Source organism: Tursiops truncatus, chromosome 10 (genome assembly GCF_011762595.2).
Source record: "Tursiops truncatus isolate mTurTru1 chromosome 10, mTurTru1.mat.Y, whole genome shotgun sequence".
Classification (NCBI taxonomy): domain Eukaryota; kingdom Metazoa; phylum Chordata; class Mammalia; order Artiodactyla; family Delphinidae; genus Tursiops; species Tursiops truncatus.
Genome location: NC_047043.1, coordinates 46,372,419 through 46,387,790, shown reverse-complemented (window position 1 = coordinate 46,387,790; position 15,372 = coordinate 46,372,419). Strand labels below are relative to the sequence as shown.

General features: G+C 39.0%; 1 protein-coding gene across 1 annotated transcript in view; it reads left to right on the top strand.

The window, feature by feature from the left end:
• Positions 1–15,372, top strand: part of NEK10 (NIMA related kinase 10) — a 325,535-nt gene that overhangs the window by 15,287 nt on the left and 294,876 nt on the right. Inside the window, exon 5 of the mRNA XM_033864502.2 lies at positions 13,607–13,737. Within this exon, the coding sequence (XP_033720393.1) occupies positions 13,607–13,737 (131 nt within the window). The remainder of the gene's footprint in view (positions 1–13,606; positions 13,738–15,372) is intronic.

The following is a 15,372-nucleotide window of genomic DNA, read 5'->3' as shown; positions in this document are numbered from 1 at the left end:
TCTCACCAAAAACAGGGGAAAGGAAGGAGTGAGTTTTGGCTATTTTTACAATAGAATTTTTTTTTTTAATAGACAGAGGAAGAATGGTACTGCTGCTTGAATTTATCTCTAAATGTTTCTTTTTGGTTTAGCTTCTGTCAGACTTTAGAGAGTCAAGAGATTAGAGGCTATCCATGGAGGTTTAGGGAATAACACAGAAATGCTAATAATAATGAAGACAGCTTATTTAGCACAGTAAATTAGTAAATGGCAGGGATGGGATTTGAACCCCGGGAGCCAGACTCCAAAGTCAACTGTGGTATACTTGTTAAGTAAATTTGTTTATGAGCTCATGTGGTAATACAGCCCTACTGGCTTTTGTTATATCCACTAAACCTACCAGAGAACTACAGCATTTACAACATTTTTTTTATTGAAGTATAGTTGATTTACAATATTATATTAGTTTCAGTGGTACAACATAATGATTAAATCTTTTTAAGATTATACTCCATTTATAGTTATTGTAAAATATTGACTATGTTCCCTGTGCTGTACAATATATCCTTGTAGCTTATTTATTTTATACATAGTAGTTTGTACCTCTTAATCCCCTACCCCTATATCACCCCTCCTCACTTCCCTTTCCCCTCTGGTAACCACTAGTTTATTCTCTGTGAGTCTGTTTCTGTTTTGTTATACATATTCGTTTGTTTATTTTTAAGATTCCGCATATAAGTGATAACATACAGGATTTGTCTTTCTCTGATTTATTTCACTAAGGTTAATAATTTCTAGGTCCAACCATATTGTTGCAAATGGCAATATTTCATTCTCTTTTATAGCTGAGTGAATTCCATTGTGTGTATGTGTGTGTGTGTGTGTGTGTGATATATACGTGTGATATGTATATCATCTACATAAATCTGTTGATGGGCATTTAGGTTGCTTCCATATTATGGCTATTGTAAATAATACTGCTATGAACATTAGGGTGCACGTAACTTTTCAAATTAGTGTTTTTGTTTTCCTTGGATATATACCCAGGAGTGGAATTACTGGATCATATGGTAGTTCTATCTTTAGTTTTTTGAGGAACCTCCATACTGTTTTCCATAGTGGCTGCACCTGTTTACATTCGCACCAGCAGTGTTCCCTTTTCTCCACATCCTTGCCAACATTTGTTACATGTTGTCTTTGTGATGAGAGCCATTCTGATGGGTGTGAGGTGATATCTCATTGTGGTTTTGATTTGCATTTCCCTGATGATTAGCAAGGTTGAGCATCTTTTCATGTCCCTGTTGGCCATCTGTATGTCTTCTTTGCAAAAATGTCTATTCAGGTCTTCTGCCCATTTTTTAATCATATTGTTTGTTTTTTTGATATTGAGTTGTATTAGCTATTTATATATTTTAGGTATTAACCCCTTACTGGTCATCATCATTTGTGAATATTTTCTCCCATTCAGTAGGTTGTCTTTTCATTATGTTGATGGTTTCTTTGCTATACAAAAGCTTTTAAGTTTAATTATATCCCATTTGTTTAGTTTTGCTTTTGTTTCCTTTGCTTTAGGAGACAGAACCAAAAAAATATTGCTACAGGTTATGTCAAGGAATGTTTTCTTCTAGGAGTTTTATGGTTTCCAGTCTTACATTTGGGTCTTTGATCCATTTTGAGTTTGTTTTTGTATATAGTGTGAGAAAATGTTCTAATTTCATTCTTTTACATGTACCTGTTCAGTTTTCCCAGCACCACTTATTGAAGAGACTGTCTTTTCCCCATTGTATATTCTTGCCTCCTTTGTCATAGATTAATTGACCATAAGTTTGTGGGTTCTTTTCTGGGCTCTTGATCTATGTGTCTTTTTTGGTGCCAATACCATACTGTTTTGATCACTTGTAGCTTTGTAGTACAGTTTGAAGTCAAGGAGTTTGATCTCTCCAGCTTTGTTCTTTTTTCTCAAGATTGCTTTGGCTATCCAGGGTCTATTGTAGTTCCATAAAAATTTTAGGATTATTTGTCCTAGCTCTGTGAAAAATATCATAGGTGTTTTGATAGGGATTCCACTAACTCTGTAGATTGCTTGGGTAGTATGGACATTTTAATGATATTAATTCTTACAATCCACAAACACAGGATATCGTTCCATTTCTTTGGTGTCTTCAATTTCCTTCATCAGTGTCATATAGTTGTTGTTTTTTTTTAACATCTTTATTAGAGTATAATTGCTTTACAATGGTGTGTCAGTCTCTGCTCCATAACAAAGTGAATCAGCCATACACATACATATGTCCCCACATCTCCCCCCTCCCGCATCTCCCCCACTCCCACCCTCCCCATCCCACCCCTCCAGGTGGTCACAAAGCACCGAGCTGATCTCCCTGTGCTATGCGGCTGCTTCCCACCAGCTATCTATTTTACGTTTGGTAGTGTAAATATGTCCATGCCACTCTCTCACTTTGTCCCAACTTACCCTTCCCCCTCCCCGTGTCAATGTCATATAGTTTTTAGAGTATAAGTCTTTTACCTCCTCAGTTAAGTTTATTTCTATGTATTTTATTCTTTTGGATGCAATTATAAATGGGATTGTTTTCTTGCTTTCTCTTTCTGATAGTTCATTATTAGTGTATGGAAAAGCAACATTTTTTGTATATTAATCTTGTATCTTGCAGCTTTACTGAATTCATTTATTAGTTCTAATAGTTTTTGGTTGGAGACTATAGGGTTTTATGTATATAGTATCATGTTATCTGAAACTACTGACAGTTTTACTTCTTCCCTTCCAATTGGGATGCCTTTTATTTCTTTTTCTTGTTTGATTGCTGTGGCTAGAACTTCTAATACTGTGTTAAATGCATGTGAGGAGAGTGGACATCTTTGTCTTTTTTGTGATTTTAGAGGAAAAGCTTTCAGCTTTTCACCATTGAGTATGATGTTAGGTGTGGGTTTGTCATATATGATCCTTATTATGTTGAGATATGTTCCCTATACCAACTTTGATGAGAGTTTTTATCATGAATGGATGTTGAATTTTGTCAGATGCTTTTTCTGAGTCTATTGAGGTGATCATGTGATTTTTATCCTTCCTTTTGTTAATGGTGTGTATCACATTAGTTTATTTGTATATATCCTTGTGACCCTGGAATAAATCCCAGTTGATCATGGTGTATGACCCTTTTATGTATTATTGAATTTGGTTTGCTAGTGTTTTGTTGAGAATTTTTGCATTTATGTCCATCAGAAATATTGGCCTGTAAGTTCTTTTTTTGTAGTGTCTCTGTCTGGTTTTGGAATCAGAATAATGATGGCCTTGTAAAATGCATTTGGGAGTGTTCCCTCCTCTTCAATCTTTGGTAGTAGATTGAAAAGGATAGGCATTAGCTCTTCTTCGAAAGTTTGGTAGAATTCCCTCGTGAACCTGTTTGGTCCTGGACTTTTGTTGGCAGAGAATTGTTTAAACTTCTAATTCAGTTTCACTACTAGTGTTCTGTATGTTCAGGTTGTCAATTTCCTCCTCATTGGTCTTAGAAGATTGTATATTTCTAGAAATATATCCATTTCTTCTAGGTCTTCCAGTTTGTTTGCATATAACTGTTTGAAGTATTCTCTTTAGATTTTTTGTATCTCTTTGATATTGGTTGTTATTTCTCCTCTTTCACTTCTTATTTTGTTTATTTGAATCCTCTCTCTTTTTTTCTTGATGAGTCTGGCTAAAGGCTTATCAATTTTATCTTTTCAAAAAAAAAAGCAGCATTGGATTCATTGATGTTTTGTATTGTTTTTTGGTCACTATTTTATTTATTTTCTCTCTGATCTTTATTATTTCCTTCCTTCTGCTGACTTTGGGCCTTGTTTCTTCTTCTTTTTGTGATTCCTATAGATGAATGGTTAGGTAGTTTATCTGAGTTTTTCTTGTTTCTTGATATAGGCCTGTATCACTATAAACTTCCCTCTTCAAAATGCTTTTGCTGTATCCTATATAGATTTTGGAAAATTGTGTTTTTATTTTCATTTGTCTCAAGGTATTTTCTAATTTCCTCTGATTTTTTTTTTTTTTTTTTTTTTTTTTTTTTGCAGTATGTGGGCCTCTCACTGTTGTGGCCTCTGCCGTTGCAGAGCACAGGCTCCGGACACGCAGGCTCAGCGGCCATGGCTCATGGGCCTAGCTGCTCCACGGCATGTGGGCTCTTCCCGGACCGAGGCACGAACCCACGTCCCCTGCATTGGCAGGTGGACTCTCAACCACTGCGCCACCAGGGAAGCCCTGATTTTTTTTTTTTTAAGTGACCCATTGACTTTTTTAGTAACATGTTGTTTACTCTCCAGTGTTCATTTTTCTATTTTTCTTCCTGTAATTGATATCTAGTTTCAAACCATTGTGGTTAGAAAAAATGCTTGATATAATTTCTATCCTCTTCAATTCATTGAGACTTGTTTTGTGGCTGAGCATGTGATCTATCCTGGAGAATGTCCCATGTGTAGTTGAAAATAACATATATTCTACTGTTTTTGGATGAAATGTCCTTTATATATCTATTAAGTCCAACTGATCTAATGTGTGATTAAGACCACTGTTTCCTTATTGATTTTCTCTCTGGATGATCTGTCCATTGATGTAAGTGGGGTGTTAAAGTCCCCACTGTACAGTAATACAGTCCCTTACTGTTACTGTATTATTGTTAACTTCTCCTTTTATGTCTGTTAGTATTTGCTTTATATATTTATGTGCATCTATAATAGGTGCATGTGTGTTAACGAATTTTTATCCATTTCTTGTATTGATCCCTTTATCATAATGCTCTTCTTTGTCTTTTGGTGTAGACTTCGTTTTAAAGTCTACTCTGTCTGATGTTAGTGTTGCTACACCAGCTTTCTTGTCATTTCAATTTTCATGAAATATTTTTTTCCATCCCTTCACTTTCAGTCTGTTGGTGTCTGTAGCTCTGAAGTGCATTTCTTCATTAAGCAGCATATAGATGGGTCTTGTTTTTTTATCCTGTCAGTCACCATATGTCTTTTGGTTGGGGCACTTAGTCCATTGACTTTTAAAGTGATTATTGATAGGTGTGTACTTATTGCCATTTTGTTCATTGTTTGCTGGTTGTTTTGGTAGTTCTTCTCTGTTCTTCTTTTTGTTTCTTTCCCTATAGTTTGATGATTTTCTTTAGTAGTATATTTATGTTACTTTCTCTCTTGTTTTTGTGTACCTATTGTAGGTTTTTGATTTGTGGTTACCATGGGGTTTATATATATGTTGACTTATAACTATATCTACTTGTTTTAAACTGATAATTATTTAAGTTGAAACATATTCTAAAAGATCTACATTTTTTACTCCCCTCCCCCATGTTATGTCTTTTTGATGTCATCTTCATGTTTATCCCTTAACAGTTTGTTGTAGTTATAGTTGATTATACAACTTTTTTCAAATCTTTCTACTAGCTTATTTAAGTGGTTGATCCACAGCCTATACCATATATTTGCCTTTACTAGTGGAATTTTTTTCTTTCCTCTAAATTCTTACTTCTTGTTGTAGCCTTTTCTTTGCCAGTTAAAGAATACCCTTTAACGCTTCTTGTAGGGTCATTTTAGTACTGATGAACTCTGTTAATTTTTGCTTGTCTGAAAAGCTCTTTATCTCTCCTTCAATCATGAATAATAACCTTGCTGGGTAGAGTATCCTAGGTTTTAGATTTTTCTACTTTCAGCTCTTTAAATATATCTGCCACTCCCTCCTGGCCTGCAAAGTTTCTGCAGAAAAATCAGCTGATAGCATTATGGGAGTTCCCTTGTATGTGACTGTATTTTTCTCTTGCTGCCTTTTGAATTCTCTCTTTCTCTTGAACTTTTGTCATTTTAATTACGATATGCCTTGGTGTGGGTCTCTTTGGGTTCATCTTGTTTGGGACCCTCTGTGCTTCTCATACCTGAATATCTGTTCTTTCTAAAGGTTTGGGAAGTTTTCAGCCAGAATTTTATCAAATACATTTTTGACCCCTGTCTCTCGCTCTTCTCCTTCTGGAATCTCTATAATGAGCGTGTTAGTATGCTTGATGTTTGTCCTAGAGGTCCCTTATTCAGTTGTCACTTTTTAAATTTGCTTTACTTTTTGCTGTTCTGATTGAGTGGTTTCTATCTTCCAGATCACTTATACATTCCTGTGTATTGTCTAGTCTGCGGTTTATTACTTGTATTGTGTTTTTCATTTCAGGTATTGTAGTCTTCAGCTCTGACTGGTTCTGTTTTATATTTTCTAGGTTTTTTGTTAAAATACTCACTGTGTTCATCTATTCTTTACCCACGTTCAGTTAGCATTCTCATTAATAATGCTTTGAACTCTTTACCTGGTAAAAATTATTTATCTCTGTTTCATTAGTTGTGTTTTTTTCAGGTTTTTTTTTTCTTCTTCTTTCATTTGGAACAAATTCCTCTGTCTTCTTATTTTGCTTAACTTTCTCTGTCTCTGTGCAATTACATGAAACAGTTACCTAATCTGGTCTTGAAGTCATGTCCTTGTGTGGGAGCATACCTATGCAGTCTGTGTGTGCCCAGTGGCTTTGGTGGGAGAGCTGGATCTGACGTGAGCCCGAGGTCATGTCTTCCCCCAGAGTGTGCTGGCAGCTCTCACTATGGTTGGAGGTGGGGCGGGAGACAGAGGGGATAGAGCCAGAGCCAGGTGTGAGCCAGGGCTTCTCCTGTACTTAGTGGCCATCACTGCTCTATCAGGGGCAAGGTGGGGCCCGAGTTGCTGGAGCAGAAGCCCTGAGGGTTGGGTCTAAGTTAGACCCACCGCCTCTGTGAAAGCCAGTAAAGGCCACCCTCACTCTGTTTGGATGCTGTGCTGGGTCCAAGCTGGCTCTGTCCCCCTCCAAGTGTGAACCCTCCTCAGCTCTGGCGGCCTTCACTCTAGTGGGGGACTGTGCTGGATCTAGAGGGGCCAGAGCAGGCATGCAGCATGGGCTGGGGTGTGCGCTGGGGTGGTCGCGGGAAACCAGCCAGAGCCACAGGCAGTTTCAGTCTGCTTCCTCTGCCTTGTTCCCATGAGTAATCAAGCGTGTGAATGCTCTTCATGGGCAGAGTCTTTGTTTCTTACAGCCCTCCTGTAAGTCCCACTGGTTTTCAAATCAGCTAAGGGGACTCATCTTTCCAGTGTCGGCCCCCAGGTCTGGGGTTCCCAATATGTGGTTCGAACCCCTCACTCCCTAGGGAGGATCTCTGAACCCGTGATATTATCCTCCTCTTCTGTGTCTCCTCCCAGGGGCACAGGTCGACCCCATCACTTCTCCTCCAGTTGAGGCACAGAGAAGTTAAATGGCTTTCTCGAGATCATACAGCCAACTAATGGTAGGTACAGATCTAACCAAATACTCCATCTTTGCAATGTGTGCCTCTAACCACTGAGATATCTTTTAAATGACTTGGGAAGTTAAATTCAAAAAATAGCTGGATAAGCATTGATTTGAAGAAAACATGGCCTTAAAATATTTTTCTCCTCTTCCTTCTTCTCTGTTTTTAAGCCTATAACCCCAGAAACTCTTTTCTTCTCATCTGTCTATTTCAGCATCACTTACTCTTTGTCCATCTCCACACGGCTAAAACAGTCTTCCTGGCCCACTGCTCACTGATAGTCATGAGTGGGTGCCACACATCAAGTTCACTGTTTCTTAGTAAAGGAAGCACAGTGACTCAGCATACAGATTTGGTTGTATCAATAGTTTCCATTCTTTCTCACTGTACATCCTAAGATGTAACCAGAATGTCAAGTATTTCTACTTTTTGCTTTTTCTCAAATTTGTCCTTCTCCCAAGTTTCTTTTCTATAAAATCTTACCTATTTCCAGGGCTAAGATCTAATGATAGCACCTCCATAAAAAAGCTTTCCTTTATCTTCCATTCCAGAAGTGATCCCTTTCTTCCCAAAGTACCTTCTTTCAACATTATAGCATTATTTTTTTCTGTGCTTTGGAAAGACTTGTCTACATTTCTAATTTCCTGAGAGATTATACGTTTCCAGCTTTGACTTTTGCTTCCGGTTCACCGTATCCTCTATTCGGTGAGCTCTTGATCAGTTTTCACCAAATTGAATTGTAACTTAAAAATTAGATGACCTCATGGATACGTATAACCACCTGGCTAGTGTAAAAGAGACACCAGTGGTGGGTTTGGGCTCTGCTTGTCCAGTTTTGAAGTCCATGATCACTGGATCTGTTGTGCCTTCTCTCAACACCACTCCCTTGCTAACACCTGACAGACTTAAAGTAAATTTAAGAGTTTTGCCACCTTTAACCAATTTTAGAATTTGCATTCTGTTGTCTGACAAGTTCACGTGGCATATCTTTTTGTAAAATATTTCATACGTTCAAAAATGCATTTTTGTAATGCTTGAATTATTCAGAAAGTGCATAGTTCTAAGAAAAAAATGAAAATAACTGCTCATTTATATAAATGTCTTGAGGGTGACAAAATTCATTCTTAATTCTGTTTATAAAACTTTCATGCATTTATGATTTTGAAATAATAAATGTTATTCTAAACACCCTATTCTCCTTTCTGTAAAATAATGCGGAGACATTTATAGGAGAAGAAAGATATTGGAGAGGATAAATCAAGAATTTGTTTATATCTTGATTGCTCCAGAAAGAGAGTAAGGTGGCTTATGAAGATATGTAAAGTACTCAGATTATCATAAAAGAAAAGCAAGGTTTGGGAACAAAGTAGACTCAGAGTCCAGAGGAAATGACCATCAAAATATGCAAGTTGGCCACACATTAGGCTCTAAGATCTTTAGCAGTCAGTTTGAAAAGGGAAGCCTGGGGATTAAGGCCCACTCACCTGAATTTCTGTTCTAACAAGACCTGACCTGTCACTTGCAAATGAACCAAGATGGCTAATTAAGCAGTTGCAGAGGGAAGTGTACTTTGTGGGTTTGGGCAGAGAATTATAAGAACTGGATGTCCTTCATCTGAATTTCTAATGAGCCAAGCCCTTCCTCATTGTTGCGTCTGTTCCCCTGTTCTACTTTCGCTCTCTTCCCGTTTGCTCTGTGAGCCTCTGCGTACCTTGCTTCACCATCTTAGAGACTGCTGTTCTGAGGACAGTTCTGTTGTCACAGAAGTGGGGACAGAGACACACTGAGGCAGAGGAGCCCTTTCATCGTAAGCAGGGTAAGAATAATCATAATCCAGTAAAACCAAATACTTCAAGAAAAAGAATTGCCCCAGGGTTGTTGAAGCAAAGTAAAGTCATAAAGTTGGTTGGAGGTTTCACCAGAGATTTTCACAAGTCTTGAAATAATTTGCCTTGAGCTGGAATTAAATTTTTTTCCTACATTTAAAACCATAGGGAGCTGAGAAATTGGTTTGCAATTAGGAAAAAAAACAGATGAAAGAAAGATAGAAAAATAATTCATTACAGGCCCATTACTTGCCTTGAAATAAAAGAGGTCTTGATAGATGCTGTGGAAAGAAAAAGTCTAAGGCACTGTTGTGCTCTGAGACACCAGGACTAGGAACGGCAGTTATGGTTTCCACGGCCAGTGGACACTTGAATCCTGTAGGAGAGGCATGGGCAGTGGCTGGGCAGATTCTGAGGAGGTTGAGGAGGCCACTTTTAGCTCAAGTCACAGGAAAGGACATGGTTCTTGGAAAATGGTCTGGCTGTCCTCTGGTGGAATTGATGGGAAAGGCATTCTGGGTGAAGCGAGTAAAATAATCAGATATCTGAAGGAAAGAAAATAACACACACTGAAGCAAAATGGTGACTAGACATTTCTGTTGAAAGTAGTGATAAATAAAGCTGTAAGAAACTGTGCAATGTCTGAAGGCCTATCTACAAATTTTGTATCTATCACATAAGCAACAGAGAAGGTTGAAATTTCCAGACAGAAGTGACATGATCAAATTTTTAGGAAGGTCCTTCTCTTGAATCTCTAGTCTCTTTCCTTTCCACTTATGCTACTCAAGCTGCTCAGGGACCTGCCACTTTCTAGAGCATATGTAGTTTTTCTCTGCCTTCCAGCCTGTGCAAAAATCTGCCTGGAATACTCTGGAATATTCCAGGCATCCTGGTCCAGGACCCACCCTATCTCTCTTTTACTTTCTACCACAACAAACCCTTGTTCACTCATTTTGCTGTGTGTTCTAGTGCTAGATGACCCCCGACCCCCCATTGGGCTGTAAACTTTTTGAGAAGGAAGAGGCTGTGGCTGTCCTGCTCACTATATACCCAGTGTCTCACACATCTGGCAAGAGATGTGTCTGCAACACACACACTGAGCGAATGAACTTGTCTGGAGATGAATCAGTTTAGCAAAGAGACTGGGGATGAAGTGAACTTCCCATTCCACAGTAGGTAAAGTAGGTATCCCATTCCCATTGGATCTGTGAGAGGTGCTAAGAACAGAAAGACAGACAGATGTGATGCTGCCCTCAGGGTGGCCAAATTCAGGGGGAAAGGCTGATGTGTTGTGCAGACGTAGTATGGGATTGTGATAAGTGCTGTAAGAGAGATTGGCACAGTAATGCCACTGGGGAGGCAGTGACTGGCTCCACCAGGGAGGCTGGGGCAGGTGATCTCCAGGAGCTGTGTGTGCTGAGCCCTGAAAAGTGGTCAGCAGCTGTGTCCGCAGCATGCTCCTGGGCAGGAATGGATGCATGCTTACACTGCATGCTTTCTGGGATGGTGACCAGTTTAATGCACCTACAACTTGAGGAGTTGTTTTTATTCACCCCAATTTTTTGTTTATTTATTTTATGTGGACTTATAGTCAAATCTAACATTGTAAAAGGAGATGACGCTGGGCTGAAAGACAGGGAAAGACCACAGGGGGACAGATTTTCATCTCAGCCTGAAGGAAAACTTGGGCAAGAGTAGGACTCTGAAAAGCAAGTGGGCTGACTCAAGATAGTGTTTCTCATCATTGGTGATACATCAGAGATGCTGGAGGATTGAGAGTGTTGGAGAGGAAGGGCGATTGCCTGGATTTGAATCCCAGCTGTGCCCCTTGTGAACTATGGGCCCTAAGTAACTTAGCCCTCTGTGCCTTAGTCCTCTCATCATAAAATGGTATTTACTTCATACGGTCGTTATGAGGATTAAATAGATTTAAACCTGCAAAACACTTAGAACAGTGCCTGGCATGTGGTAACTACCACACAAGTGTTATCTGTGTTGATGGTGATGATGATAATCATGATGGTGATCATCATCATTATGATGATTATTATGGTGGTGATGATGGTGATGATGATTGGAGGCTGAATCCTATGCCTTTCGAGGAAGTTTTCAAATCTGAGAGTCTATAAGTCTGTCATTTGTAGGAAGGGACACACTTTTAAATTATCTATATGAATTTGTGTTATGCTACATTTATGATGCTGAAAATTCAGATTTTGAGTTGCCCAAAATAACCCATCGGAGGTAGTGTATCTTAACAGAACTAATGGCTTAACATGACAGAAGTCTGTAAGGGGCTGCTCACCTGGCCTTTCCACTCTGGATACCCCGACTGTGGCTATTTCAGATGGTGAGATGTCACTGGACCTACTTATGTGGTAGATAAAGGATTCACAAAGAGCCAAAGGGACTGGGGAGCCAAGAGAAAAGGCTGTAAGCTTTGAACTGGGTTTCAAACTCACGTTACTTTTATCTGAAGAAGGCTGGTTGCTTATAGATTCTCCTGTTAAGTTCCTGGTCTTTGCAACTATAGATGTCAAGTCTTTCTCATCCACTGCGTGTGCATGAGTGGATTCCCAACACCAGCTGCCCGTGCTGCTGCCGAAGGGAATGGCTGCAAGCTGCTGCCGCTTTCTGCCCTCTCCCTGGAGTGCACTGGGCTTGTTCTCTCTGTGCTGGCTACCTTCTCTTTGGCAGTCACTATTCTGGCAGTTGTGGTGACGGCAAGGGGGTTTGAGAGCCCTTGGGCCTGGAAAACCTATTTCTTGTTTTCTGCGTCATTCCACGTCCTGAGTAACACAGGACAGTCTGCTCATTGCTGTGACTTCATGCCTAGCATCATTTGGGTTATCACATCTAATCATCTAATTTGGAAGGTCAAATCTCATTTATTTAGCAAATTCATCTGTGCAATGAGAATAATTTGGGGGATTAAAAGAGTATAAAGCACTGAGAACTATGCCTGGCACATAGCAAGTGCTTTATAAATTCTAAGTCATTTAGTTTTCATAATAACTTTGAACTACATAGAATTATTATGATTTTCATTGTAATGATGTGGAAACTGATGTACAGAGAGATTAAGTAACTTTCAAGATCATGCAGTTGTCTAAGAGTAGATTTCAACCCAGGGCATCTGGCCTAGATTTCGTTCTCTTAACCACTGAGCATTGTGCCTCAAGTGCCTGTGGCCTGTTGTCTTGTGGTGGCCCACTGAACTGAGATAGAAATGTAGTTTTACAGGATATAAGATTTATTATTAATATTTTGAGAATTCAACTATGGGTGGCATATGATGAAGAAAGGTTTGCTTCCTATTAAAGAACACCCTTATTAGAATGTATCTATCAGCTGACTGCCTTGTGGGAAGTCCAGCATATTCTCTTTAGATGAGGAAACCATGTCTTTATGCAGACTTCTATCAAATGCTTTGATGAAATAGGACAATAAGCATAGCATATTGTAGCATTATTTGATAATTATAATATATAGGACAGAATGATTTACTGAAAATAAAAGTTTATTTTGTTATACTATGCTTTCTGTACCTCATCTGTAAAATCTTAGCTAATTATAGAACATTCCTCATTTGTACTTTGGAAAGAATAGGGTATTTGTTTGCACTTTGTTCAGCTTTGCTGTGGTACAAGAAACAATTCTCAGGGTTATCCCAATTATAGGTAAATGTTGGTAAGTGACACTACTTGAATACTGATAACATCACAGTTTACTATATAAATAATTACCAGTTAATATTGTAAATGGGGGCATGCTCAAATTGTTTTAGTTAATGTAAATTTTTCCTTTTCTTATGGTTAATTCTAAAATATATTTTCATGACTTTTATAAACATGATTGAGGAATCAGGATATTCAGACTGATTAAAAGTGGTAGTATCTCTTTACCTTGACAACTCTTCCAGTTGGCAAGCAGTGTACGTGACGGGTAAGGATGAAGAATGAGTGAAGATGACTCACTCTCAGTTTGGGGCTCCACTCTAGGCCAGAGAGTTTCTAGCTGTATCTGTCAGCTCTCTGTTCTGATTGCACGTTTGAATCGCCCAAGAAGCTGCAAAAGCGCCTAATGCCCAGGCCTCCCCCAGGTCTGGATCCCCAGGACTGTGTAAGGTACTAGGGATACAACATTGAACAGCGATAGGAAAGCTCCTGCTTGTGTCGAGCTGACAGTATAACCAAGGAGACTGAAAATACATAAATAACTGTAAGATATCAGGTGGTGTTACAAGCTATGAAGAAAAAGCAGCATAAGATAGAGTAAATGTTTAAGTCAAGGATGTCTAAATCTTGGAAAACTCCTACATTTGACATAGCTAACTTGTTAATTGTTGGCTCGGGGAAACACTCATTCCCTTCACTGTTGCCTCTGCTTTTGTGACTGTCTTTATCCTGTGCTGAATTGTCATCCTCAAGTCCTCTGTGCCTTTATTTCTGTAGCTTCCAGCCATTAACTTCGATAGTGCCAGAAGCAGCATGACGAAGTCTGAGCCTGCCATCAGGGTGGGTGGACATGGAGCTCGAGGTCAGTGGCACGAGTCCACAGAAGCCATTGAACTTGAAAATTTTAGGTAAGAAATCCAGTATGTCCCTTACCTTCAGCAGCCTGGGCCGCTAATTAGCCCAAAGATTTATTTAAGTTTGTCACAGGAGCTAAAATTTAAAACCCATTTTAAAATTTACCATGGAGATTCTTAGTTTAATAATTTTAGTTAGTGCTTAACCTGTTCCCATAAGTACTGTGTGAATAGCAGGCTGAATGGCTGCAGGTGAAAGTGACATGGGAGTTTCAGGATACCTTCTTGACATACATTTAGTGTTTGCTCCATGAAGAAATGGCTCAGGCTGTTGACCTGATGAGGCTGATAACAAGCTTTGTCTTTAGCTTTTGGCTGGTGCATATCTTGCCAGCTGTGAGGAGGCATAAAGAAGCACCTGCTGTGAGCAGATGTGATGGCTGAAGGCTGTGGTTGTCAAGGCCATGAGGCTTTCAGTTGAAGCATCACCCTCCCCTTTCACGTTGAAAGTGTCAGCCCCTGTTTTGCTCTCCTGTTGCCATGGAGACCTCTTAGAAGCTGCACATTGTTGTGGGCCACCCTCCTTCCAGGAGCTGGTTCTCCCTATTTTACAGTTTGTTAAGGTCATTTGGCACTAAGTGTCATGTAAATAATGAATGACATGAAATATCAATATATATATTCTATGGCCATTATCAAAAAATCTACAAACAATAAATGGTGGAGAGGGTGTGGAGAAAAGGGAACCCTCTTGCACTGTTGGGGGGAATGTAAAGTGATACAGCCGCTATGGAGAACAGTATGGAGGTTCCTTAAAAAACTAAAAATAAAACTACCATGCGACCCAGCAATCCCACTACTGGGCATATACCCTGAGAAAACCATAATTCAAAAAGAGTCATGTACCAAAATGTTCATTGCAGCTCTATTTACAATAGCCAGGACATGGAAGCAACCTAAGTGTCCATCAACAGATGAATAGATAAAGAAGATGTGGCACATATATACAATGGAATATTACTCAGCCATAAAAAGAAATGAAATTGAATTATTTGTTGTGAGGCGGATGGACCTAGAGTCTGTCATACAGAGTGAAGTAAGTCAGAAAGAGAAAAACAAATACCGTATATGCTAACACATATATATGGAATCTAAAAAAAAAAAATGGTCATGAAACCTAGGGGCAAGATGGGAATAAAGACACAGACCTACTAGAGAATGGACTTGAGGATATGGGGAAGGGGAAGGGGAAGCTGGGACAAAGTGAGAGAGTGTCATGGACATATATACACTACCAAACGTAAAATAGATAGCTAGTGGGAAGCAGCCGCAGAGCACAGGGAGATCAGCTCGGTGCTTTGTGACCACCTAGAGGGGTGGGATAGGGAGCATGGGAGGGAAGGAGACGCAAGAGGGAAGAGATATGGGGACATATGTATATGTATAACTGATTCGCTTTGTTATAAAGCAGAAACTAACACACCATTGGAAAGCAATTATAATCCAATAAAGATGTTAAAAAATTAAAAAATATATATATAAATAAATATTCTAGAATGATAATTTATTTATTTGGCCTAGGTTTTGTTTCTCTGTTATTTTATGACAATGACTTTAATAGTCCACAAACATCACATGATGTTACATGAGTTAATATTTTTAAAATACATGTTTAGTGAGGAACACAAA